General features: G+C 36.7%; 1 protein-coding gene across 6 annotated transcripts in view; it reads right to left on the reverse strand.

Annotated features, from left to right (window-relative positions):
- Positions 1-27,589, reverse strand: part of RYR2 (ryanodine receptor 2) — a 750,192-nt gene that overhangs the window by 192,973 nt on the left and 529,630 nt on the right. For all 6 annotated transcript variants that reach the window (XM_049868553.1, XM_049868552.1, XM_049868551.1 and 3 more), the window contains 9 exons: positions 26,462-26,605; positions 24,193-24,466; positions 20,238-20,352; positions 18,132-18,264; positions 17,821-17,924; positions 16,229-16,364; positions 15,479-15,665; positions 5,593-5,698; positions 2,640-2,760 (listed from right to left, as the gene is read on the reverse strand). In XM_049868553.1, the coding sequence (XP_049724510.1) occupies positions 2,640-2,760; positions 5,593-5,698; positions 15,479-15,665; positions 16,229-16,364; positions 17,821-17,924; positions 18,132-18,264; positions 20,238-20,352; positions 24,193-24,466; positions 26,462-26,605 (1,320 nt within the window). The remainder of the gene's footprint in view (positions 1-2,639; positions 2,761-5,592; positions 5,699-15,478; positions 15,666-16,228; positions 16,365-17,820; positions 17,925-18,131; positions 18,265-20,237; positions 20,353-24,192; positions 24,467-26,461; positions 26,606-27,589) is intronic.

Consider the following 27,589-nt stretch of genomic DNA (forward strand, 5'->3'; position numbering starts at 1 on the left):
CACCTCCTCCCCCCCAAATTACTAGCTCAGACAGGCTGCCCAAACCTGCCTAGGGCCAAGGGCTAGAGAAGCAAAAGAACCTCTTTTGAGATATTGTGCTTTCTCTCAAGTTTTCTGAAGTTTTCCCTCTTTCATCATTATTCTGGGGCACACTTTAGCTCTAGAATAGGTATGATGAAAATATTTAAGGAAAAAAAAAAAAAAAGGAAGGCCCTGCCTAATACTGAGGAGGGAAATATTAAGTGTAGAGGCAAATGTCACATACTAACTATAAAAAAAAAAAAAAAAACCATTGCCGTCGAGTAGACTCTGATTCATAGTGACCCTATACAACAGAGTGGAACTGCTCCATAGAGTTCTCAAGGAACGTCTGGTGATTCAAACTGCCGACCTTTTGGTTAGCAGCCATAGCACTTAACCACTATGCCACCAGGGTTTCCATATTAACTATAGAACATATTATAAAAATTATTACCGATAAACAATGATGCTTACAGAACTAAAAGACTCCTCATTAAACTACAAAAAGAATAGATTGGTGGTTTAAGTTTTGCAGTTGATATAAATGCATATCCGCAATAAAACAAAAACATACAGGTTTCTGTCTACGTTCTCTGTAAAAGGAAAGCAGTAAATGAAAAATGTGGGAATTTAATAATGACAAATGGGTTGTGTTTTAAAATTTAACTCATTGTAAATTGTGACAGCTCAAAAAAAAAAATTTAAGCTTCAATGCAGACAAAATACTGTATAGGTATGAAGAAAAAGATCATAAAATAATGTTATTATAGTATAACTAAGTAGAATAGGAAAGAAACCAATTTGCAAATCTTGAAGGCTTGGTAAACACAGATAACTGGAAAAAAAACGAGCAATTATTTGGAAAATTTGGGGACAATTCTGATAGATCAGATAACTCCCAGAGTCCATGTTCTTGGTTTTTTGTTATTTCTCATTTTACCTCAAAATTTAAGGTTTCCTTATTTCCTGATCTGTTTGTCACTGGTATGGCTCTTATCTTTGTCTTGACTGGGTCATTTTGTGGCTCAAAACGGAAGGAAAGGAAACAACTTTTTACTTAAGTAAATGAACACGAGTCAGAAGTAAGGTGAAAAGAAAGGCAGGTAAGAATGACCTGTATTTACACCAGAAAAAGAAATGGTTTCATGCGTGGAGGACAAAGCTATTGGACAATCTTGAAGTTCCAGGTTCCCCTCCTAAAGTATAATGTGTTGTTGTTAGGTGCCATCGAGTCACTTCCAACCCATAGCGACCCTACGTACAACAGAAGGAAACACTACCCACTCCTGCGCCATCCTCATGATCATTGTTATGCTTCAGCCCATTGTTGCAGCCACTGTGTCAATCCATCTCATAGTTTTCCTCTTTTTCCTTGACCCTCTACTTAACCAACCTTGATGTCCTTCCCCAGGGACTGATCCCTCCTGATAACATGTCCAAAGTATGTGAAATGAGTCTCTCCATCCTTGCTTCTAAGGAGCATTCTGGCAGTACTTCTTCCAAGACAGATTTGTTCGTTCTTTTGGCAGTCCATGGTATATTCAATATTCTTCACCAACACCATAATTCAAAGGCATCAATTCTCCTTTGGTCTTCTTTTTTCATTGCCCAGCTTTCACATGCATATGATGCCATTGAAAATACCATGGCTTGGGTCAGGCACACCTTAGTTTTCAAGGTGACATCTTTTCTTTTCAACACTTTAAAGAGGTCTTTTGCAGCAGATTTGCCCAATGCAAATTATAATGAGTGTCCAATTATTTTGGCAGTTTATACCACTTTATAGATTCGGACTTGAAACGTTAGCACACATGAGATTTTCCTTTCTGATAATCATATGGCTTGCAAGTAGGATAAATTACCTTCAGGTACACAGTGAGCCCTAGATTCTAGACCTGAGGTATTACAACTTGGCCTTCTCTGGAGCATAATTAATGAACAAAAAGGATTAAAACATGCACATTCTACCTAGTTTTGTTTTTTTCTAAAATTAGAGGTTTGCACAAAAATCTATGTGTTAATACTCAATGAAGTACTGAAAACTAAGTAATACTGAAATTTGAAAAGATAAAAATAAAGTGTAATTTGGGATCTCACAGATCTTTTAGTTATTTTCAATAATTGTGTAAATCTTTTTAAAATTATTTGTTTAGTCTTCAACAATTTTTTTCAACACACTGGGGGTTTTTAAATCTCTAAGTGAAAAAGCTAAAATCACTGTTTTGGAAAAAAAGCATTCAAAGAGAGTGACAGTGAAAACTGCCAAAAACAGTGAATTAAGGAATCAAGGTCATGAAAGACAAAGAATGGAGACCAAAGAACATGAGAAGGGAATGACATGAGCCAGTCGAAGTGCCTATTTTCTCTTCTCTGAAAAGTGCCTGAAATGTCATGTAAAAAATAATTGAAATCTCAGTGTAAAGTTGGCTGTTTGAAAATTAGCAATGAGAACAGAAAATATTTCATAAAATACTATGCTTCATAGGATATTTAAAAAAAAAAAACTTCGTGTAACTATACTGTGGGGGTGGGAGAGATCTCGAGTATTGAGAATATTAGTTGAAACATCATGTCACCCAAGGTAGTACTGAATCACAAAGGATGGAAGTGAGTCTTACCTTTGGCTATTGTTGGCATCTGAAAAGCAATGCTGATTACGCCCACCAAATCAGCCAGTGGAATTAAAGATCTCAAAATAGATCTGATCCTGATGGCTTCTCCCTTACCAGCATGAATCAACTAAACAAGAAGAGAATAAAGGAAACTTAAAATAACTTTGTAAAATCAGTGTTATAATTAGATCTAGAAAATGCGAAGTACAGGAACCTAAGTTTAAAATAGTTTTCCATTAAGAAGTATACATATAAAATTAGACCTCTTTCAGAAATTGTTTCAGGCTTACAGACAGAGTTTTCATTGACTTCAGCATAAACCTAATTATACTAAAGTCTAGGCCACCTGGTTTATCCACTAGGGCAATGGCTTTTATTCCTTTTTGAGGTTTTAAAATATATTGAAAATGTGATGCGTCTATCAGTGCTTACTGCCCCCCTATATTACATGTAAATACTGATACATAACATGAGCCTCTGGTTTAAGTACTCAAGTTAGAACTTGATGTTAACAGTAAAGTTATTAACGTGGTTTCCTAGAAGCCACCTAACTGCAATACATAGCAAAAAGTGCTTCAGATTTTTATAGCTCACAGATCAAAAAATAATACGTATCATGTGGAACACTAAGCTCTACCAGATATTAAGTCATAATATAAATTCACATTAATCAAAACAAAGACTTACTAATATAGAAATAAACAAGAAGATCAGTAGAAAAGAATAAAAGATCCAGTGAAAGGCCCAGATACGTAAAAATTTAGTACACTACAAAGATGGCATTTGAATACTGTAAGGGTAAAAATGGATTGTGGTATCTTTATTAATCAAGTACATAATAAAAAAGAAAAAAAATTTCCTGAGAAATTTGAAAATATTTTTCCAGTTGAATTTTTAAATAAATATTTATTTACTTTTCCCTAAAAGCCAGCAGCTGAGAATTAGGGACAGGGCCTCTGAGTAGAAATTTCTGGATCACACAGGAACTAGAGAAAAAAAACCATAAAATCACATTCTTTTAACGGCAGGTTAGTAATTTTACTTCTTATTTTTTTTTTAATTACATGCAAAGCCAAGACCCATGAAAAATAATCATTTCATACTAATTCAGAATCATCCTCAGAAAATCAAAGAAAAAAAAAGTAATACAAAGGGAAAACAATTATTTTTAGACCCTGACCATATAGTAATATTTGTGATTGATGTAGCTTCTTTCTTGCTTTGTGATAAGAATTTAATTATCTATATTCTACCTGATTTCTATCTACATTCCACCTGATTTCTTTCTCCAAAGAATGGGTTTAAAATGTGGGGGAAAATGGTGAACATGAATCTTAGCAGTGCTTTTAGAGTGCCACTGGCTAATAAAATAACCATAATGACTCTACTATGCTGTACTATGTTCTCTGTGCTATAGTATACCTAGCCTGATCCTATATTATGCATTATGATATAATCAAGACTCTCAATGAGTCTAACAGCCCACAGGATTCCAGACAGCAGGACATGGCGTCTTGTTTCCACCTTCCACTGACATATAATAGGTCCTCAACTAATAGTAGTTGGAGATGAATAAATTTCAGAAGTGTCAACGTTGTCCCTTATCAATCCACTTAGGTTTTTGTTTGTTTGTTGTCCACCTACAGATAGACATGACTATAGAACCCAAATTCTATTAGCTTAATTTCTGTCTTGGTTCTTCTGACCTTTTCACTCTAATAAGAAAAAGAAGAAATACGAGCAGAAAGTTATCTCTTTTTTTATCTGCGATCACCTGCTGTGATCACATACAACTTTTCTTATATTCCATTCCCATTTAGTAACAAGAAAATCTCATCAGCATCTAAGTTAGATTTTTGCGAAAATCAGACTTCAGGTTTTCTAACACTTCTCCACCCTTAGTGATTCTTCTCTGTTCACAACAAGAGTGTGTCAACCTACAGGTGAAAGAAAGAGACATAAAGAGACGAAAAAAATCTAGATACTGAGAGTGGGAGAAAGAGGTGAACCATAAGTAATGGTGGCCCTGGCTTCGTGCTTATACCAACGTAGAAGTGATCTGCAGTTCATAACCTTCTACCCAGTGCTAGCAAATGTGCTTCAATTTCTGGGTTGTTCCTCATTAACAGGTTATGAAACCAATATTATGAGCCCTGCCTAGCATTTTTAAAATGAATGCCTAGAACATAACAGAATACATTAAAATAAAGAAGAAAATATCACAGTGTACATTACAGGTAAAAATAAGTATTATTTCATGAAACTATAATGTCATCTTGTCAAAAAATTTAGAAACACTGATTTACATTGAAGAGCTCTTTCCTTCCCCATGGGTCCCCGCCCCCTACCTTTCTACCAAACCAGTGGCAAGCACACAGCACCTTGTTTACATGGACACAATACTGTGTATAAAGAAAACTACTCTTAGTAAAAGTGGTTGCTTTCTGTGTGCGCTAAAATAGGAGAGGAAATTATGTAAGAAAACATGTTTTTTTCTTCTTAAAGTGTGGGGAGGATATATTAGTTTTGCTGTTGTTGCCAACAAGTCGATTCAGATGCATAGCAACCTTATAGGACAGAATTGCTCCCATGGGGTTTTCTAGGCCATAATCTTTATGAGAGCAGATCAAGTCTCTTCTCTTGTGGAGAGTTGGTGGTTTTGACAGCCAGCCTATTGGTTGGGAGGCGAGCTGTTAACCACTGTGCCACAAGGGTTCCTATGTGGGTTTTAGAGGTATACAAATAACTATTCTATTAATGACTTGTACTGAAATCTCATTAGTTTTTACAAGCATCCCAATTAAGCAAATGCTTATTCAGCAATTAGGCCTGGGCTAATATTTCTAATGAAGTATGAAGTTTGCTGGTTTTTAATGCTTTTGTGGTCTCTGGAAGCTACCGATGTCTAGGCACAAACTGATAAGTCAAGATTGCTCCTCGTAGGCATTAAGACACTTACATGCATCTCAGGTGCACAGCGTCCCAGGAGGTCAATCAAAGCTGAATAAAAGGTCATGATTGCATTCCCCATGTGGATGGTATCATCTTCCTCTCCTTCTGTATCACTTTTGTAAATTTTTCAAAAGAAAGAAAACAGGATCATAAAGTGATACTTCAGGTTTATTACATACCTCTCAGAAGAAAAGGGCCAGTAAGATATTCATTCTTTTTCTTCTGATACATTTCATATATGGCTTGTATTTACAGTTTGACACATTTAAAGGAAAATCACAATGGGTTAAAGACCAGATTTGAGACTCGATTGCTACAAACACATTTGTCATAATTTTATACTTAAAATAATGCCAAAAGGGAAGAAGTACTAATTTGACATATCCTACTTATTTCCAGTGACAGACAGGATATTTACAAAGGAAATAAATAATGGAAGAACTAAGTTTAGGTAACTTTATAAACAGCATACATTATAGAAATGGTGAGTTAGTACTTTATAAATGATATTTCATTTGCTCACCTATCTCTATACAATCTACCCTACCCTACGTTCTCCCCAAACTCAACATGTCTCTTTCCCCATTTGTTATGGATCAAATTGTGTCCCCCAAAACATATGCTGAAATCCTAACCCATATACCTCCGAATGTGACCCTGTTTGGAAATAAGGGTTTATCATCTGTCATATTAATAAGGTCATACTGGAATAAGGTGGGTCCTAAATCTAATTGCTGCTAGCGGTGTCTTGTAAAAATGGAAAATAGACACATACATACACACACATACACAGAGGAAGATGTCGCAGACGCATCTATAAGCAGGAAAGGAACACCAAGGATTGCTGGCAGATGCCAGAAACTAGGAGAGAGGCTCAGAGAAGGTATCAACATGGTTAAGACCCTGATTTGGACTTTTACAGTCCAGAACTGTGGGAAAAAAAATGTCTATTCTTTAAATGCACCTACTTCTGGTCTTTTTTGCTATTGTTGCTTTGGCAGTACTGGGTAACTGTTTTGGATTGAATTGTGTCCCCAAAAATATGTGTTGTAAATCCTAACCTCTATGCCTGTGGTTATAATCTCATTTGGGAATGGATTGTCTTTATTATATTAATGAGACAGGATTAGTGTAAGGTGCATCTTGAGTCGATCACTTTTGAGATATAGAAGAGATTTAAAAAGCAAGCAAAGAAGAGAGATGGTGTAAGATAGATGCCAAGACATATGGAGATCTCCAAGGAAGCAGGACACAGAAGCTGAAGAGCCAAGGACCTTCCCTCAGAGCTGACAGAGAGAAAGCCTTTCCCTAGAGCTGGCACTCTGAATTCAGACTTTGAGCCTCCTAAAATTGTGAAAAAATAAATTTCTGTTTGTTAAAGCCATCCTCTTGAGGTGTGTCTGTTACAGCAGCCCTAGATAACTAAGAATTTGGTACCAGAAGAGTGAGGTGCTGTTCCAACAGACACCTAAAATGTGGAAGCAAGTTTGGAACTGGGTAACGGGTACAGACTGAAAGAGTTTTAAGGTTCATAATAGTAAACACCTAGATTGCCTTGAAGAGACTATTGGTAGAATTATGGACATCAAAAGCAATTCTGGAGAGGGTTCAGAAGGAATTGTGGAGAGCTATACAGAAAGTTTCTATCATCTTAGAGAATACACATGGTGCCAGCAACAGAATATTGCTAGAAATGTGCATGTTAAATGTGCTTCTGGTGAGGCTTTAAAAGAAAATGATCAACATGTGATTGGACAATGGAGAAAGGGTGATACTTTTCATGCGATGGCAAAGAACTTGTCTGAATTACGTTCACATATTTGGTGGAAGGTAGAACTTTGCAGTGAATGAACTTGGATATCTGGCTGATGAGATTTCTACACAAGATCTTAAAGGGATCACATAGTTTCTCCCTGTCACTTACAGTAAAATGTGAGAGAAGAGAGATGGACTTAAAAATGAACTGTGCAAAGTAAAAACAAAACTTCAGGATTTGGAAAATTCTGTTGTACGAATTAAGGACATGTGTCCTAGAACTTTTACCAAGGACATGGCTGCACCGTCTTCTGATAAAGAGATTAAGCCTGTGACTAACAGATCTAACCAAATACCACAGCAGAAAACCCATCAGCTTAGACTGAAGGGGACAGAGAAAGAACAAAAGGAAGGAACACTGTTTGTCTCTGGGATTGAATTGTGTCCCCAAAAATATGTGTTGTAAATCCTAACCTCTATGCCTGTGGTTATAATCTCAATATAACCAATATTCTATGGGCAAGAAACAGGTCAAAGGAGCTACATCTATTGTCCTTCGAGGAAAGAAAAGAAAAGAAAAAAAAAATCCCAGAAGCACCTCAGAGATCGGCAGAACTGTTGAAGCAGCATGGCAAGAAGGGCTGTCTCAATTTCAAAAGGTGGAATCACAGTCTGTGGGGTTTCAAAGGGTGGGGCCAAGGCCTCCTAGGTTTCAAAGACAGATCTTCACCAACTTTGTTCTGAAATGTGGGGTTGCTGTTCACTAATGCCAGGGGGATGAAGCCACCACCCAAAGCTGAAGGGGCGAGGCTGCAATGCCCAAGGGGCAGAAGAATGGGGCCTGCCAGAGTCGATCAGGTAGGGTTGCCACTGAGATGGACTAGGAGAATGGGGCTGCCCAAAACCAAGGAAGCACTGTTGCCATCCCAGTGGATCTGAAAGGCAGAGCTGAAGCCTTGGGCCATGGGGCCTCCACCTAGAATCCAGAGGGTGTGACCAACACCCTGAGTTTGGAGGGCAGAGCCCTTACCCAGGCCCCAAAGGACAGAGAAATGTTTTCAAGCATTCTGAGCTTATACAGTTTGTTCTACAGGGTTTTGTACATTCTTGGTGCCCATTATCCCTTCTTTCCCTCCATTTTCTTCCATTTGTAATGGAAATGTCTACCTTGTGTCTGTTCCACCACTGTACTCTGGAAAGGTAACTTGTATTCTAGATTTCACAGGTTCACAGATGGAGAGGAATTTTTCCCCACAATGGAATATGCCTAAAGTCTCACCCATATTTTATTTAAATGATTCAGAAGATGAGATTCCGGACTTGGAGTTGATTTAAGACTTTGGGGATGATGTGATGGGTAACTGTGTTTTGCATGTGGGGAAGGACATGAAGTTTGGGGGCCAAAGGGCAGAATGCTATGCATTAAATTGTGCCCCCCCCCCAATTCATGTTGTAAATCCTAACTTCTATACCTATGGTGATAATCTGTGTGAAAGCTCCAAAACTGAGGCACTTGACTCTGTCAAAGTAACTGGCCTGGGTCTGAGCCCTGACTCCATTTTGACTCTTGCCTACTCCTCAGCAATTACTGGCCTTTGTACAGACTTAATCCTGCAACTAAGGAAATGTTTTCTCTGTGGTTAAGCTAAGGATGTGGAAACGATGTTTTTAAAGGGAAGGTCTTGATGCAAGTGTCTTATCAGAAATCTCCTGCACAAACAACTTTCAGGGAGTGTTTGCTAAAAATGCTATCTTGGCAAAACATTTTCAAAAACGAATGTAAACCTCCTCCTCCCCTCCCCCCAGCTTAGTCATGAACTTTTGCAATTTTGTGAGATAACCATTCTTAGAATTCCGCATATACACTTTGAACCAATCCCTATCCATTTCCTGCTCCAAGTTATCTTGCCTCCTGATTCAGCAAGTACAATGGGACTCTTATTTTGATTAGTATATAGAAACTTCCAAAAGCCATCAGGAAAGCAGACTAGCTTCCACACAAGATACAATTTCTAAGCTGCCCAAAGCAGAAAAGGAATTAGAATGTCAGGCACCTGTTCCTGTTTTCTGTGCTCCCCAACTGGTCCTATCTTCTCTGTATCCATTCCTGTCTTCTTACTCCCCTACTAACACCCTTTTAAAACCACTCTTTCCTAAAAAATCAACTAAGGAGGAAAAACTTTGGAAATGCCTTTTAAAATCCAACCTCCAGGACCTGGAGTTGGCACTAGAGAAACTCCTAAAAAACCTTCTGTGTGCTTTGTTTCTTGGATCCATACTGAATTACATAGCATTGTTAAAGATTTTCCAGATGTACAAAAGGATACTTGTAAGTTCAATAAACAATTTAAGATTCCTGTTGAAGCTTACTAGCCTAGGCTCACTGATTTATACCAACTAAGGCAAAGGTAAGTCACTCTAACTTCAGAATGAAAAGTTGATTAGAGTCATAAAGAAATAAGAAATGAAAGGCTTGCAGGACTGAGAAAATTTAGACTTCCATATAACAGCTCTCTGATTTCCCAGAACTGAGAACATCCAGTGCAAAATAAAAGAAACAAAATAAAAAGCCTTTCGAGATAAATTATATTGAAGAGGCCTTGAAGAGACCTATGAGGTCTGCTTGGGGACTCTCTGCTAAGTTTCCCTGCCAAGATAATCAAGTGTCTGTAATAGTAGAGTGAAAGCTAAAATGGGAGGGGCAGCCTCTGTGTTACCAGGAAGCCGGGGTGGACCCAAGCTACTTATACTTGAAATGGTGGTAGTGTGGCTCCACAAATAGCTGAGGGCTCTGCCAATTTTGAGCAGATTTACTGACCTTCAAAATAACTGTACTTGTTGCTAGGTGCCATCTAGTTGGTTATAACTCATAGCGACCCTATGTACAACAGAACAAAACACTGCCTGATCCTGCACCATCCTCACAATCATTGTTATGCTTGAGCTCATTGTTGTAAACACTGTGTCAATCCATTTTGTTGAGGGTCTTCCTCTTTTTTGCTGATCCTCTACTTTACGAAGCATGATGTCCTTCTCCAGGGACTAGTCCTTCCTGACATGTCCAAAGTATGTGAGACAAAGTCTCACCACCCTTGCTTCTAAGGAGCATTCTGGTAGTACTTCTTCCAAGACAGATTTGTTCATTCTTTTGGCAGTCTATGGTATATTCAAGAGTCTTCGCCAACACCATAATTCAAAGACATCGATTCTTCTTCAGTCTTCCTTATTCGTTGTCCAGCTTTCGCAAGCATATGAGGCAACTGAAAACATCATGGCTTGGGTCAGGTGCACCTTAGTCTTCAAGGTGACATGTTTGCTTTTCAACACTTTAAAGAGATCTTTTGCAGCAGATTTGCCCAGTGCAATGTGTCATTTAGTTTCTCGACTGCTGCTTACATAGGTGTTGATTGTGGATCCAAGTAAAATGAAATCCTTGACAACTTCAGTCTTTTCTCTGTTTATCACGATGTTGCTTATTGGTTCAGTTGTGAGGATTTTTGTTTTATATTGAGGTGTAATTCATACTGAAGGCTGTGGTCTTTGATCTTCATCAGTGTTTCAAGTCCTCTTCACTTTCAGCAAGCAAGGTTGTGTCATCTGCATAACACAGGCTGTTAAGGAGTCTTCCTCCAATCCTGATGCCCCATTCTTCTTCATATAATCCATCTTCTCACATTATTTGCTTAACATACAGATTGAATAATTATGGTCAAAGGATACAGCCATGAAGCACATCTTTACTTACTTTAAACCACACAGTATTCCCTTGTTCTGTTCAAACAACTGCTTGTTGATCTATGTACGGATTCACCATGAGCAAAATTGAGTGTTCTGGAATTCCCATTCTTTAAAATGTTATCCATAATTTGTTATAACCCAAATTATTAAGACTGAGAAAATTAAAAGAAACTTGCAGACAAGGTAGCTAAGTGAGCTGATTCTCAAATTACTCTTGTCCTTATGATGAATAAGGAATCCCAAATTTGTTTATTTTTGACTCTAATTTCTGTGAGTTAACTTTAGAAAGACTTTTAAACCATCCTTGATAAATGAGTCTGAATTTTCTCCCTGTACTGGGACATGAGTTTAGGGTTCATGTACAAAACATTTTAAGTTGAATATGGTAGAAATAATTTGGAATTTTAGTGAATTTGAAATTTAGTGGAACTTAAAATTAGTTCCAATTTGTGTTGTATTTTCCTTCCTCTAGAGAACTTTTTTTTTTTTGCTCAGCTCTAGTTAAAAAATCTAAATATAACCCCTCTATCTGAGACTCTGGTAAGTTAATATATTTTGTCTTGAATCTGTTTTTCTGTTAAGTTGGGTGAATCTCACTAAATAACTACATACATTTTTAAAAAATTGGGTTCCTCATATGTTTATGTTATACGGTATTGTGTAAGTTTGGTTTTGAAGTCAGCCTCACAGACAGATGAGTTTAAATGATTTTTCTATTTCACTTTGTTCTGAGAGCTCACTATGCCAAAGCTTCTGTTTGTATCAAATAGAAGGCCGTGGCTAGTGTTTTTCATAGAGCTGTCTAAAAATTTCAGTTCTTTTCTCTTCCAAGAAAAATTGCTTCTTGCACTTGGATGTGTTAACAGCTACTTCAAGAAACTTCTTATAAATCAATCTATTTGAAAAATGTACTGAAAAGGAATGAATTGTTTATTTTAATTAGTATAACAAAGCCATAAACAAAGACAAATTATTCTACATTTATTCTCTAAAGGATCCTATAAAGCATACAGAAGACAGGGTTATAAAAGTATAACTTCCTACTTCCAGTTGGTATTATTAAATTAGATTTTAACATTCCTTCAAATATATTTTTTCTAATTAGTGTATGAATAAATAAATATTTATATATATAAATATATATTTCCAACATTCACAGGAATTAAAGAAAGTGAATTCCTTCTGATTTGAAGGCAGTTTCCAAGCAGCTTAGATGAGATTAAGTATATGAAATACGTCTTGTTAAGAGAACAAAGGGAAACTTGGGTGAATATAGAAGATTGACAGAAAGTTGGAAGGTTAGACGAAGTTGAATAGAAAGATGAGGAGAAAGCTTAACTGAGGGGTGGAAGCTGTTGAAATAATGCAGGAGAAGGATAATGTCTGGAGCAGAGCAATGAAACAGAGAGACTCTCCAGTCCAGGAGATGAAAGGAGAAAAGGCTGGTCACAGAAGGCAAACAGAATGTGTAGATGTATGGGGGCAATTTTAAACTGGTTATGAGTTCTTTGTACCTGAAACTTAGGATGAGGGAAAGGAAAACTAGAGAAAAAATATTTATAGAGGCACTTGACTCTGTCAAAGTAACTGGCCTAGGTCTGAGCCCTGACTCCATTTTAGTTCTTGCCTACTCCTCAGCAATTATTAGCCTTTGTACAGACTTAATCCTGCAACTAAGGAAATGTCTTCTCTGTGGTTAAGCTAAGGATGTGGAAAAAATGCTTCTGAAGGGAAGGTCTTGAGGCAAGCCCCTTATGCGAAATCTCCTGCACACGCAACTTTCAGAGAGTGTTTGCTACAAATGCTATCTTGGCAAAATGTTTTCAAAAAGGAATGTAAGCCCCCTCCGAGTCACAAATTTCTGCAATTATGTGAGAAAACCAATCTAAGAAACCTAAATATGTACTTTGAACCAATCCCTATCAATACCCAGCTTTGAGTTATCCTGCCTCCTGCCTCCTTACATCACTGAGCATCAATCAGAAATTTTACATTGTTAGTTCCTGATTTAAGCAATCTAGTTTCACTTTGTGAGTTGAACATTTTCTCCAGTTTGGACTGTATTGAAACCATCAATAAATCTCTTTGCTTTTATTTTAACAGAGTATGGGTTTTACACTTTGACAAGTTCCATTTGGGAATGCGTAAACTTTGTTATGCTAATGAGAAGGGATACTGTAAGGTGTGTCTTGAGTCAATCTCTTTTTTTTATTAACTTTTATTGAGCTTCAAGTGAACGTTTACAAATCCAGTCAGTCTGTCATATATAAGTTTACATACATCTTACTTCGTACTCCCACTTGCTCTCCCCCTAATGAGTCAGCCCTTCCAGTCTCTCCTTTCATGACAATTTTGCCAGCTTCCCACTCTCTCTATCCTCCCATCCCCCCTCCAGACAGGAGATGCCAACACAATCTCAAGTGTCCACCTGATATAATTAGCTCACTCTTCATCAGCATCTCTCTCCCACCCACTGTCCAGTCCCTTTCATGTCTGATGAATTGTCTTCGGGGATGGTTCCTGTCCTGTGCCAACAGAAGGTCTGGGGACCATGGCCGCCGGGATTCCTCTAGTCTCAGTCAGACCATTAAGTATGGTCTTTTTATGAGAATTTGGGGTCTGCATCCCACTGATCTCCTGCTCCCTCAGGGGTTCTCTGTTGTGCTCCCTGTCAGGTCAGTCATCGATTGTGGCCAGGCACCAACTAGTTCTTCTGGTCTCAGGATGATGTAGGTCTCTGGTTCATGTAGCCCTTTCTGTCTCTTGGGCTCTTAGTTGTCGTGTGACCTTGGTGTTCTTCATTCTCCTTTGCTCCAGGTGGGTTGAGACCAATTGATGCATCTTAGACGGCCGCTTGTTAGCATTTAAGACCCCAGATGCCACATTTCAAAGTGGGATGCAGAATGTTTTCATAATAGAATTATTTTGCCAATCGAGTCAATCTCTTTTGAGATATAAAAGAGATTAAACAAGCAATCAAAGAAGAGAGAGAAGAGAGATGGGTAAAGATAGATGCCAAGACACATGGATATGTCCAAGGAACCAGGAAGCAGAAGCTGAAGGGACCAAGGACTTCCCTCTAAAATCAACAGAGAAAGCCTTTCCCTAGAGCTGGTGACCTGAATTCAGACTTAAATAGGGTCGCTATGAGTCAGAATCAATTCAATGACAACAGGTAAACTGTAAGAAAATAAATCTGTTTGTTAAAGTCACCCACTTGTAGTATTTCTGTTATAAAAAAATAAAAATATATAGCAGCTAATATAACAACTAAGGTGCCATCTCTGTGACATCAACATAAATATTCTATCATCTCTCTGATGACAGACAAATATGGATAGCCCTGGAGACTTTTGTCCTTCCTCCTTAGGTAACTCGGTGAAGGACTGACTCCACTGGACTCAGGAGTTGCAGAATGACAGTGAGGGCTTGGGTGACATCCTCATTCCTGCATGTATGGCTGTTCCCAAGGCTAGTGTAGTCCTGGGCCAGAGATTTCTGGGTATATTTTCTACTTTTTAGAGAAATGAAGTGATCCCTAGCTGCTCTTTGGCTAACAAACAAATATGTCACAGGAGTGGGGCTGGGCTTGTTCTTGCTCTTGGAGTGTTCCCAGCCTGGCACCTAGCTCCAGTGTGTGCAGAACATCTAACCCCAGTCTACACGTGGAAGAACAAGGGTCTACAGGACTGTGTGACACCTATTACTTCTCTGCTTGAACATTTGAAAGTTTTTTTTAATATCAGCATTAGTGGTTAGTGGAGTGGTTAGTGGAGTGAACCCCTTGCAAGACACTCACTTCCGTGGATTAAAAAAAAAAAATCTAAAGGCTCAGTAACCAACACGCCTGAATTGACACTGAAATCCAGTATTAACAACATGTAGTAAGGACGAATGTAAGAATATGACTTTCTCCCCTATCTGTCAACAATAATCAAGCATTTTACTCCTCACACTTAAAACATCCTCTCATCTTCTTTTCTGGAGTCCCCCATGCTACTGATAAAGGCCTCCTCCTCTCTCAATAAAATCATAAACATTCATTCTACACTAGCTTCTCACTCGCCTCTAGTCCAAATCCTAAGGCTCACCTCCCATCATTTGTAATTAATCACTTTGATATACCAGCCTGGGAAAATTCACAAAAAAAATCTCCTCCTACAACCTAAATTTCTCTCTACTAATTCTACACAATATTCCTCAGCTCTCAATTGGTTCATTCAACCTGTTCCAGGAATAAATCCCATCCTCTCCTCCAAGTCTAAGACATTCTATTTCCAAGGGGAGAAATCTTGCATGCCTGACAGTTATATTGCAATGAATAGAATGCCAATTATGTTTTGTAAAATTTCAAGTCAAATACTATAATTTACTCCTGAGAGTGTGTGTATTAGACCTACGGTGTTTTACTGGATCCACTCGTGGGTGAGGGACCATCTCTGGAAGGATCCTCGGCTATTTTAATGGCTTCTTCCATGGCTGCAAGAAGACCATTTCCACCTTCCCCTCGCAAAGCAGGACCAAAACACTCAGGCCTCCGAATAAGCAATCTGACCACAACATTTGCATTCTCTTCCACACTCTCCCCTAAAATCAAGCAGAGAACATAAGTAAACAAATATTGATAATATGGAAGTTCTGAGCAAAAAAAGTTACAATCAGTTTTTATTAAAAAATAAAAAAAACTAAACCCCAGCACGTAGCACAAAAAACAAAATTTAGTAAAATTACAAATACAGTAAAGCTACAAAATTACAAATTTTACATATACAAGACATAGTAAATTTCTTTTTTTGTGTGGTTAAAATTTTCAGAATAAATAAAAGCTTTATGGAGACAGAAGCTCATTAATTTATTATGGGGAATAATGCCATAATCCTATCATTAGAATTCAATTATAAAAATGTATAAGAATATTTATGCTTAAAGATTTTTTAATAATAAATTAAATTAAATAAATATAATAAAAATAAAAATTGTAAAATAAATTCTTCTTTTGACAAACTCCTGATTATAAAACATTCCAGTTCTTTACTAAATATTCATGTCTTTCATGAAAATACTGAGATGAATCCTTACTTAATATATTTCATGCAGCTGGAATAATGAGCAAAAAAAAAAAAAAAAAACCCCAAGCCATCAAGTCCTACCATTACAGAAGACAGCAAATCGGAGAAAGTCAAGATATCTCTCTCCTTCGACCGGATTCCACCCAATGTCTGGATAACCCTTAGATACCAGCATCTGGCAACTTTGCAGTCCACAACCAGCCAAGTATCGAACTACCTATAAACAAGATGACATACAAAGGAGTTAACCCTCAGAAGAAAAGTCATTAGATGCTTACACTAAATAGGGTAGAGAAAATCCAAGAGCTTGAAGAAATATTGGGGAAACAGGATTCAGTTTTAAATACTGTGGACTTGCAAATCTGATCAAGGTAGCTTTTGAACAGTGGCTGGAAGGATACCTAAAAGGAGCCACAAGGATATCTGGGAAGAAAATATTGAAGACAGAGGAAACAGCAAGTGCAAAGGACCTGAGGAAGGAATATGTCTGCATGCTGGAACAGCAAGGAATGAGTGTGACCGGAACGACGACAGAAAGAAAGTTATAGGAGATGAAATCAGACTAATAATGGGGTTAGATGGTGTAGGAGTTATTGTAACATCTTTGGTTTTTACTGAGATGGGAAGTCTTGGAGAGTTCTGAGCAGATGATTGATCAATTCTTTTAAAAGGATCATTCTGGCTGCTGAATCAGTATGAAAAGACCCTACAGAAGGAAAGATAGGATCATGGGATACTTAGAATGCAACTGGAAAAAAAAAATCTATATTCTGGTAAACATATTTGTGACTTAATCTATTTAGTATGCATGGCCTTAGCACGTTACTGTTGCCTTGCACTGGAATACATAACCTTATATAAGAGATGAGCTGTGTGCATGAGATGTTAAAACAACCTTTCAGGAAATTGAAAATGTACCATTAAAGCAAATGAGATGGTAGATAACATGATGGGACAAAAAAAAAAAAAAAACACCGGAATACAGATAAAGTAATTTTATGTTGTTAGATGCTGTCAATCGGCTCCTGACTCATGGTGAACCCATGAATAACTAAAAGAAATGCCACCCCATTCAACCCCATCCCCGTAATCAGTTTCAGATCAGACCACAGTGATCCATAGTGTCTTCAATGGCTTATTTTTAGAAGTAGATCTACAAGTCTGCCTTCTTAGTCTGGAAGTTCTACAGAAACCTGTTCACCAACACGGCACCACACAAGCCTCCAGTGACAAGCGGGTGGCAGCTGCATATGAGATGCACTGGCCAGGAATTGATCCCAAGTCTCCCACATGGAAGGTAAGAATTCTACCACTGAACCACGAACGCTCCAAGTAAGTTTATAACCTAGCCCAAATTACTATAAAAAATGCATGTTATCAAAGAAAATGCATTACCCCAGACTTGTTATTGTTGTTCTTTTTAGTTACCATTGAGTCGATTCCAACTCATGGCCGCCCCATGTGTGCAGAGTAGAATTGCTCCATAGGGTTTTCATGGCTATGACCTTTAGGAAGCAGATGGTCAAGCCTGTCTTCTGAGGCATCTCTGGGTGGGTTAGAACTACAAACTTTTCTGCTAGTAGTCAAGCATATAAACACTTCTGTATATTTAAATAATCTTGAAAACAGTCATATACAACTAACACAAACACACTGGCAGAAACGTTGCCTACCTTTTCCAGATCGGGCTCACGCAAAGCTAAGGCAAGTTCATTATTATCCATCACTGAGGCTGCAGCCACGTCCAGTGGTGTGGACCCTCTCATAGCTGGTGAGGCTGTTAATTCAAACAAAGATGCAATAAAATTTGGATTGTGCTGCAGCTACAGAATTCCATATAAAATCAGACTTTCTCTTAAAATGTAATTTCTAAATGCAGTATGTATTGAATTATTTTAAATTAATTTACAGTGAAATTCAATTTCTAAATGCAATATAACACTCTTTTATCTTAAAGATTAAATAAAAGGTATAATTTACTTACCAAGACCAACACTGCTATTTTCCAGTAAATAACTAAGATGATCAAACATAGCTTTTTGATTCTGCCTACTTATACGACAGAAATAACACAGAAAACGGCAACAGTTGGCCACCATCTTGGGAAAGGTGATTTCCTATATAAAAAGCATTTAGTTAGCTATTTAAGCAAATGATCTTTATAAAGTTGAGTTCAGAAGTTAAGGTCTCAATCATATTGCCAATCCATGTGTGCCCATGTCTGCCCAGGGTCAGGTATGGAAGACCTTCAAATGCCCAGACTGTGACTCACCTAGGGCTTAAGCCACTGAAAATCAAGGCTGTGACAAAATTAGAAACCTCATTCCCATTAGTGGGCTGGATCTGGAATTTATCTACAAAAACCCACAGGTGGCATGAGCCTGGTTTAGGAAGCAGGCAGACTCTGCTGTGATTCCTGTCTGGACCACATCTCCCTTGGGGCCTAAATCTTGTTCCTTGGGAAATAATGCAATCTCTTTGATTCTGTTCTGGAAAATAGGAACAATATGGTCGTGGTGGTAGGGAAGAGTCAATGAGACTATTTATGGGAAATACCAATTCAGTACTTAACCAGCCAGTTGCCACTGAGTTGACTCTGACTTGTGGTGACCCTAAGAGTGTCAGAGTAGAACTATGCTCCATAGGGTTTTCAATGGGTGATTTTTTCAGAAGCAGATCACCAGGCCTCTCTTCTGAGGTACCTTTGGGTAGACTTGAACAGGCAACCTTTTGGTTAGCAGTAAGCATGTTAACTGTTTGCACCACCCACTAGTTCAGCACTTGGAACCATATAATGGGGTGTCTTACTATTATTATTACTGGGGTGATTCTCCAGGGATTCAGAAGCTCACCGACTGGCACACTCCTTCCCTATATGGATGATTGGCCTGACTGAAAAGCCTGTCTGCTAGCCCTCATCTATCACATCTCCCTTGGGGGCTTAATCTCATTACTGTATACCTCAGATATTCCCTGGAGTCCTCCTTTACCAGAATATATTATAAATATCTTTCTAAGTCTAACTGGTAAACTGAACATAGGAAATGTGGACTTATTTCCACATTTCAAAAAATTCACCTTAAAAGAAAAAATATATTGAAATATATTTTGTAGATCAGAGGTCATGAAATTGCACTGATTTATATGAAATTGTCTCTTATATGACTCTATTAGTTCTGTCTTGAAGAACTTTATTTTACATTGTAGTCACTTAAAAATTCACTTTAGAGTCTTAAAAAAAATATAATACACTCCAGAACATCATGCTTCAATCTTGATCTGATGAGGAATTTACTGGTACCAAATGTAGTCTGAACCAACAGGATGTGATAGGAGCTGACTTATAATTCAAAATCAGAAAAAAAAAAAAAAAAATTAGCATAGTATTAACTTTTACAGGTTTGAAATATTTTCTGAAAGAGAGTAACTTAAGAGACAGAAAATGACACAGTATAAGATAAAATCTTTTACTAATATTAAGGAAAAAAAAAAAACCAGTAGCGCATCCAACTCTCAATCTCTACGGTTTTGTTTCTTTTTTTCCAAAAAGTGTTCTTTATTAAACAATCCTCCTAAAAGGATTTAAGAAAATCTCTGTTAAAATCATGTAACCTATGTACTTCAGTAGGTTATAATAAATGACATCTGTGATGGTTAATGTTATGTGTCATCTTGGCCTGGCTATGGTTCCAGTGGTCTGGCCCAACACTAGTCTAGTTGCCCTCATGAAGTAGTTACATGTGACTAAATTAGTTGGCCTTGGGTTGAGCAGATTGCCTTCCATAGGTAATAAGATAATGTAATATAATCGGTCCACCAGTTGAAAAGGGAGTTTCCATAGAACATGTTCTGTCTCCAGAAGATAAATATTTTGGCAGAATTCTCACTTCTGGCTTCACTCTGCACTTTCTGTCCCCTGACCTACTTGAAAGGAAAGCCTGTGGGAATCTCCAACCCATTGCCTAATTTACAGATTTTGAACTTGCCAGCCACGCACAATCATGTGAGCCAATTTCAATATATCTCACTTCTGTTTCTCTAGAGAACCCTGACTAAGACACCATCCCAAGAATCAAAGGCTGTGCTTTACCTTGGACTCACCACCGCCAAGGACATTAACCATGACTTCCATTACCGTCTCGTGCATCCCAAGGGCCCTCATCAGATTAGGATGCTGGTAAAACACTTTATTATTCATGATATCCCTAAAAGGACAAGATAGGCATGGGGGAAAGCACAAAGGTGAAAGCAAAATTTGAATACAAATTTATCTGAGACTCTGACTAATCTTTTAGAAAGAATTACTGAAGGGTCCGGAAAAGTAAGAGCAATCATAGTTAAGCTGCAAAAGTTAATAAGTGCAGCTAATTGCACTGCTCTCAAAAACATGGATCATTTACCAAAAATGGTATATAAGTATTCAATTATTTTCATTTACAAGAAAAGTACTAAACATGTTAACATTAGTTAAATGAAAGACATTTCAAACTTTATGAATATTGAACCATGTGTTCAACCTTCTTTGCTATAATAATATGAAATCGTATACCATGTTTATATGAATATTTCTGTATAAATTCTTGATATATAACTATCTCTATTTTTCAAGTATATACTATTTTATAGTGAGGATGGTGCAGGACTGGGCAGTGTTTTGTTCTGTTGTACATAGGGTCGTTACGAGTTGGAAGCAACTCGACAGCACCTAACAACAACAACAACCACATAGTAGTGTAGTCAATATTTGTATGTATAACTATAGTAGTGTTATTTCCTGTTACATTCATATTATTATTTTGGCAAAATGCTTTTAAAGGTACATGTTCTCTAAGAGAAACTAAACACACATGAAGTCCAGATACAAGCAATCCAACTCATTAAAATGGGCATTCAATTTAAACAAACTGTAGCAGATGACACCTAAAATGCTTGGTATTATTAGTACTTCATTATCTATTACCACAATATGACTGTCAAGGTATTTGTAAGGCGCTTATTGTTTTTTTTTATATATTGTTTAGTTAAGTACTATTCAGTCCAAATAAAAAGCTTGTTGATTTCTGTTTTAACATAAATCAGATCAATAGAAGAGTCTTTTCTATAAAACACTTCCTGTTAGAACTATGACCGGAAGATCATATACAAGAAAACTGAAGCCTGCCCTTCAAATCTGACTGAGTTCCTTAATTGAGCCTTTTGCCCATTTGTATTTTTTTTTTTTAATAAAGAGAATTTTTAGATAGCACAACTCAAAAATGGGACTTGGAATCCCAGGAATAGTGTATGTCCGATCTATTTCACATAAGGACAAACTAGGGTAGAGAAAGGCATCCTTTCCTTCACGTTAGACCGAAGCATATTTGGCAATAGAAGTTTCAACTCATCTTCAAAGTGCAGCTATAACCACAGGCTTGATTCTCTTGTTAATTCAAATCCTTTTAAATGAACTAATTAGGAAAATATTTCATTGAAAAATTGTGTTTGTTTTTATCTCTAGGTAAATTAAATAGATCTAGAATTCTACAGCCCAGAAGGCCGGTTGTCATTTATTGAGTTTGTCCTCTGTGTGGAACGTTTCTAACAGTACAAAAAAGTGATATTTTATTTTTTCGTCATCGTTTTGTGTTTTATCACTAACAGCAAATCTTACTGTATCACGTTCATTTAAGAAATAACGTGCTCTCCATTTGTGGGGAAAACTTCTTTTTATTTGGTTAATTAAGATCATTTCTTAAGAGAGACCTCCTCAGGTTAGATTTAAATATTACTATTTGGAAAAGATCATGCTCATACATTTATAAATAAAGACTATAAAATTTGCTTTTGTTGTTCAGGTTTTTCTGCCCTCCTTCTTTGTCCCAATACTATACTTATTCATAGTGTACAAACGGTTTAGGGCCCTAACGCAAAAAAAGGCAATTGTTATCATAAATTTGAAAAATAGCCTTCCAGTCCATTTTTATAATTTTAAATAGTAGGACCAAGAATAACACAGAACATTGATTTTTTTAGTTTAAGATGTACAAAAATGATATCTTTCTACACCTGTTTTCTTCACTCAGGATTATTTTTAAGTTCTGTTAAATCAAAAACTTGGCTATACTATTAGTTTTTTTTTTTCCCCCAAAGAATCAACTCTAAGTTTTAAAATCTATTTTGTTTCTTTGTGTTTTATTTTATTCATGTAAGCAGTTATCTTCATTATCTCCTCTTTCATCTGATATTTGTATAACTACATTAGCTTTTGTTTTTGCTGAATATTTGTCTTTTATGTCACTTTTAAACACTCTACATACCAGATATCTACATCTGTATCTTTAGATATTTTTCTTGTGAACATCAATATAAAGTTTTTATTTTTGACTGGCATTTTAATTCCATCTCATTTTCACATATCAAAATTACTACTGTTTATTGATGATTGCTTACATTATCCATACATACACCAAGAGTATGCACATCTTATTCTTTCCAATGGAAAACTCTGAATTCCATTTTCTTTGTCCTAAAGTATAGGCTTTAGTCTAATAATTTTAAGAAAGTCTTTTGACGTAGAACTGCAAGTAACTGGTTTGTCATCAGCCTTGAATATGGGGTATAAACTCTAACCCCCAACTTCACGTACAGCACCAGCTCATGATGCTGAATTCTCAGTTGGGTAACACATTCTAAACTGATGGTTATTTTCCACCAGAACGTTGAATGTCGCATCAACTGAGTTCTGACCCATGGCTTTACTGCTGAGAATTCTCAGTATTGTTTCTTTGTAAGCACTCTGGCTTTACCCCCTGCTTGGTTTTAAGATGGCCTACTTATCTTTGCTGTTATGCAGTATCACTGCAGGATATCCAGGTACGCACGTGAAACTAACTCTGCTTTATGAATCTGTGAATTCATTTTTTTTTTTTATTCTAAAAAATTTAAGCCAATAGACCTTCAAGTATCCCTATTCTCCAATTCATCTATTCTGTCTTTCCTGGAAATCCTATTCAGCATATGCTGAAATTTTTTATATAATCCCCTAGGTCTCTTAACTTCTCTTTTGTGTTGCCTTATCTTTATCTTTTTGTGCTGTATGTCTGAATAATTTCCTCAGATCGATGATCCAAATTTACTGATTTTCTCTTTGGCAGTGTATTATCTGCAGTTTAACCAATTCAATGTTTTAATGTCAATTATTAAATTTTTTTATTTCTAGAAGTTTTTTATTAAAATCTCCATGTGCTTTTTGTATATCTTGTTCTTGGAGATTTGACTCATTCTTTTGCATTTTAAACCGTTTTACACTAAATTTAATGGTTAACTTTATAGACTGTCATTCCGAAGTTCTTAGGGAAGTCTAATTCCACTGATTTTTATCTGCAGACTGTTATTCATGGTGGATTGTTTCCTTATGTGCTCTTCAATTTCTGGTTGTGAGCTAGTCTTTGGTTGCAAGATTTCACCCCCTATAAGATCTGACCACGTCCTGAGTGGAGAAATCATCCTTCCAGACTGATTTTTGTTAACTTTTCAGCTTGGGGATCTTCAGACTATGCACAGGATATAAATTCTAACCCTCAAATTCATAGGAAGCATAAGTTCATGATGCTGAATTCTCAGAAGAGGTTCTCTTTTTTTGGTTATTTTCCTTCTTTTTCCATGGCCCAAGCAGATATAGGTGAACTTCCTTATCATATGCTGTTGGTGAATTTTTCCTTCACAGGTTTTAGCGGGTTTTAATTAACTTGTATTTTATATATGATTGTACATTACTGAGGGATTAAAAAAAAAAAACATTTCTAAGATATTTGCTGCCTACCATGGCTACATTAGCATCTAGTTATAAAATTTGTCATATTTTGTTACTGAGAGCTACCTCTTTATTTAGCTTTACAATGTAACCTTTGGGAAAACAACAATCTAATTTAATGATCATTTCATCCATACTTGATGGATGTTATGATCACATAATAGATACTATATTCATCTTTATGTACCTACTATACTGCTTTTGGGATAAACAAATTTAGAAGACAAAGGATTGACAGAGTTGAATAATTTACCCCAATCCACGAATCATAAGCTTCTCTTCTTCTTTGCCCATCCTGACACTCAGCAAAGAGCGAATCTGACCAAGAGATGCCAGCAAGTTGATGGTATCCTCCACAGAGACACTGTTTATGGTGTAGGTCTTTGGCAGAGCCCGGACCAGACCCCCAATGCCATCGTACTGCCGATGGAGCAGCACAAACATGGCCCTCACCAACTCAGGGTCTTCAATGACAGACTCCTGAGCCCATCGGACCATAGTCTCAGAAATCAACTGCTGAAGAGTGGCTGTGAAGTCATTATGGATAGTTCATAAAAAAGGAAAATAATAAGAGAAGATAAATTAGTTGGACATTTTAACTACGTATTCCATATACCCAAACTGGTATCTATATTTGTACCAGAATTTAAAAGCCTAGGAATATTCTTTTAACAAAATAAACTTCATTTAAACACTATATATATACAATAAAGTTCTGTCAAGGACATGCAAAGATAAAAATACTCAACCCTGTCTATCTTTAAAAACCATCATTATAGTTAAAGAATTTAAGCTGTTTCAAAATTATAATCACTTTTACAAAACTACTGGTGGCAGCCCATAAATAACTAAAAGGATGTCAATTCATATGAGATGCCATCTTATTTTTACTTGTGTTTGCTTAAAGTCCACTCCCCCCCAAAATAAAAAAAACCCACTGCCATTGAGTTGATTCCAACTCATAGCGACCCTATAGGAGAGAGTAGAACTGCCCCATAGAGTTTCCAAGGAGCACCTGGCAGATTTGAACTGCCGACCTCTTGGTTAGCAGCCATAGTACTTAACCACTATGCCACCATGGTTTCCTTGTATTTGCTTAGATCCATTATATTTTTCCCAGAGGGTCTAATATCATATATCTTTAAAGATATCAGTCATGGACATGCAAGGTTATCTGTTTATCTCATTTTCTCCTCAGTAGAAGCATTTTCAGTACTGACTACAATTTTTACTTAAATTTAGATCTCTAACTTTCACTTAAAATACCTTCTTAGACGGTAAAGAAGTATTAAAGTGACAAAATATTTTATTCACAGATTACTTGCAATGTAATGTGCAATGCAGTACTCTTAAAAGCAACAGAAACATCCAAAACTCTTAAAATAACTAACAAAATTACAAAAGCTAAGAGGGATTGACATGGCCAGTTTACACATACAAAACTAAACCTGTTGTTGTCCAGTCAATTGCAACTCATAGTGACCCTACAGGACAGAGTAGAACTGCCCCATAGGGTTTCCAAGGAATGGCTGGTGGATTTGAACTACAGATCTTTTGGTTGGCAGCTGAACGCTTAATACTGCAGCGAGTACTTAATCCCTATCATCAGTATACTGGCTGATTTTCAAAAGAAGCTGTTTAACTTGCACCTATACATTGTTTAAGAGAAAAAAAAAAAAAAAAAAAACCTACCAATTTTAACCAAATATAAAATACCAATATGCTTCTATATACATCAAAACTATAGTGTCATTTTTAATATGTCAAGATCATGTACCTGACAATAACAAAAAGTGATTCATAAGAAACTTTAAACTCCAGTTTTGAAGAAGGTTCAACTCAAATTTGATTGTGATACTGAAGAAGAAATCAAGGGGTGGTTGTATGGATAATGGTTCTCAACTGCAAGTTGAAATCAGTGGTGTCTCCAAATTGAGAAAATAAATAGGTCATATCTCATAGACTAACTTCTGAGCTCCTTCTGGACCAATGTGCCACCACCCAGCCGAGGAGACACTCCCAACCAGAGAGAGCTTCTTTGCTTTCTCAGAGTAGCAGCCGTTACTCTCCAGTTAAATAAGACATGGAAGAACCAGAAGTGTATAACACTTCAGAAAATATTTTAGAACCAAAATATAGTTATAGATGATAGAGACTTAAACATTAAGAAAAGGTTTCATTTGATGCAAGGGTATTTGAAAAGCAGTAACATAATATTTAGACGTGAAAGTTAAATTACTCCCTTTATACTTTCCTTCAGTAGTTCGTCTCTGGCCAAACACCTAACTTTTTAGTTCTCTAAGAAGTCCCATCCACCTTTATAATGCTGCAATCTCTCAACCTATTACTAGAAATATTGTGTGACATTGTGATCTACTTCTGGCAGGCAGAGGCATCTACTTAAGAATCTGATGCTTGGATATTGCAAACTCAATTATTTCACTGGGTCATCTAGGGTAATATCATTCAAAAGATGGAAAAATTTCAGCAGTTGGGTCATTTTGCCAGTGCACACTGCTTACAGGACTTCTTGGAGTCACTCTCAATTGGTTTTTCTGCTTGTTTCTTCTTCAGGTATGTCACCTTTTCTACCAGGGACAGCAGGCGTCCTCTAATTGTTAAATCACTGTTTCCATCTAGAGACCCATCTTCATCCAGCTCAATTCCTAGTACGAAAAAAGCAAAGATAAAACAAACAAACAAACAAAAAGCATATAAAAATATATTTGGGGTCCACAAGAAAGCTATTGGAACTAATAAATGAATTTAGCAAAGCGTCAGGGTATAAGTTCAACACACAAAAAATCAGTTGGGTTTCTATACAACAGCAATGAACAAGCTGAAAAAGAAATTAAGGAAACAATTCCATTTAAAAAATTAAAGTACCTAGGGACAAATTTAATGAGGAAGGTAAAGGACATTTAAACTGAAAACTGTAAAACATTACTAGAAGAAATTAAAGAAGGCCTAAATGAACGGAAGGACATTCAGTGTTCATGGAAGAGAAGGCTTAATATTGTTAAGATGTCAACATTACCCAAAGAAAACTATACATTCAATGCAGTCCCCATCAAAGTTCCAATAGCCTTCTTTACAGAAATGGAAAAGCCAATCCTCAAATTTATATGGAATGATAAGGTGCCCTAAATAGCCAATGTAATCTTTAAAAAGAAGAATAAAGTAGCAGAACTCACAAGTCCCGATTTCAAAACATATTATAAAGCTATACTAATCAAAACGGCCTGGTACTGGTATAGCCATATAGACCAATGGAACAGAATTGAGAGTTCAGAAATAAACCTATACATCTATGGTAAACTGATTTTTGACAAAGGTGTTAAGTCCACTCAACAGAGAAAGAACAGTCTCTTTAATAAATGGTATTAGGAAAACTGGATTTCCACAAGCAAAAGGATAAAGCTGGATTCGTATTTCACATCACATATAAGAACTCATTCAAAACCGATTAAAGACATAAATGTGTGAATTAAAACCCATAAAATTCTTAGAAGAAAATACAGGGGTATGGCTTCAGGATCTAGCTTTTAATAATAGATTTTTAAATATGACAACAAAGGCCATCAAATGCATAAGCAGCAGAAGATGAAACAGACATGTGACTTCATAAAAATTTTGAAAAATTGTTCATC

This window comes from Elephas maximus, chromosome 24 (genome assembly GCF_024166365.1).
Source record: "Elephas maximus indicus isolate mEleMax1 chromosome 24, mEleMax1 primary haplotype, whole genome shotgun sequence".
NCBI classification, from domain to species: Eukaryota; Metazoa; Chordata; class Mammalia; order Proboscidea; family Elephantidae; genus Elephas; species Elephas maximus.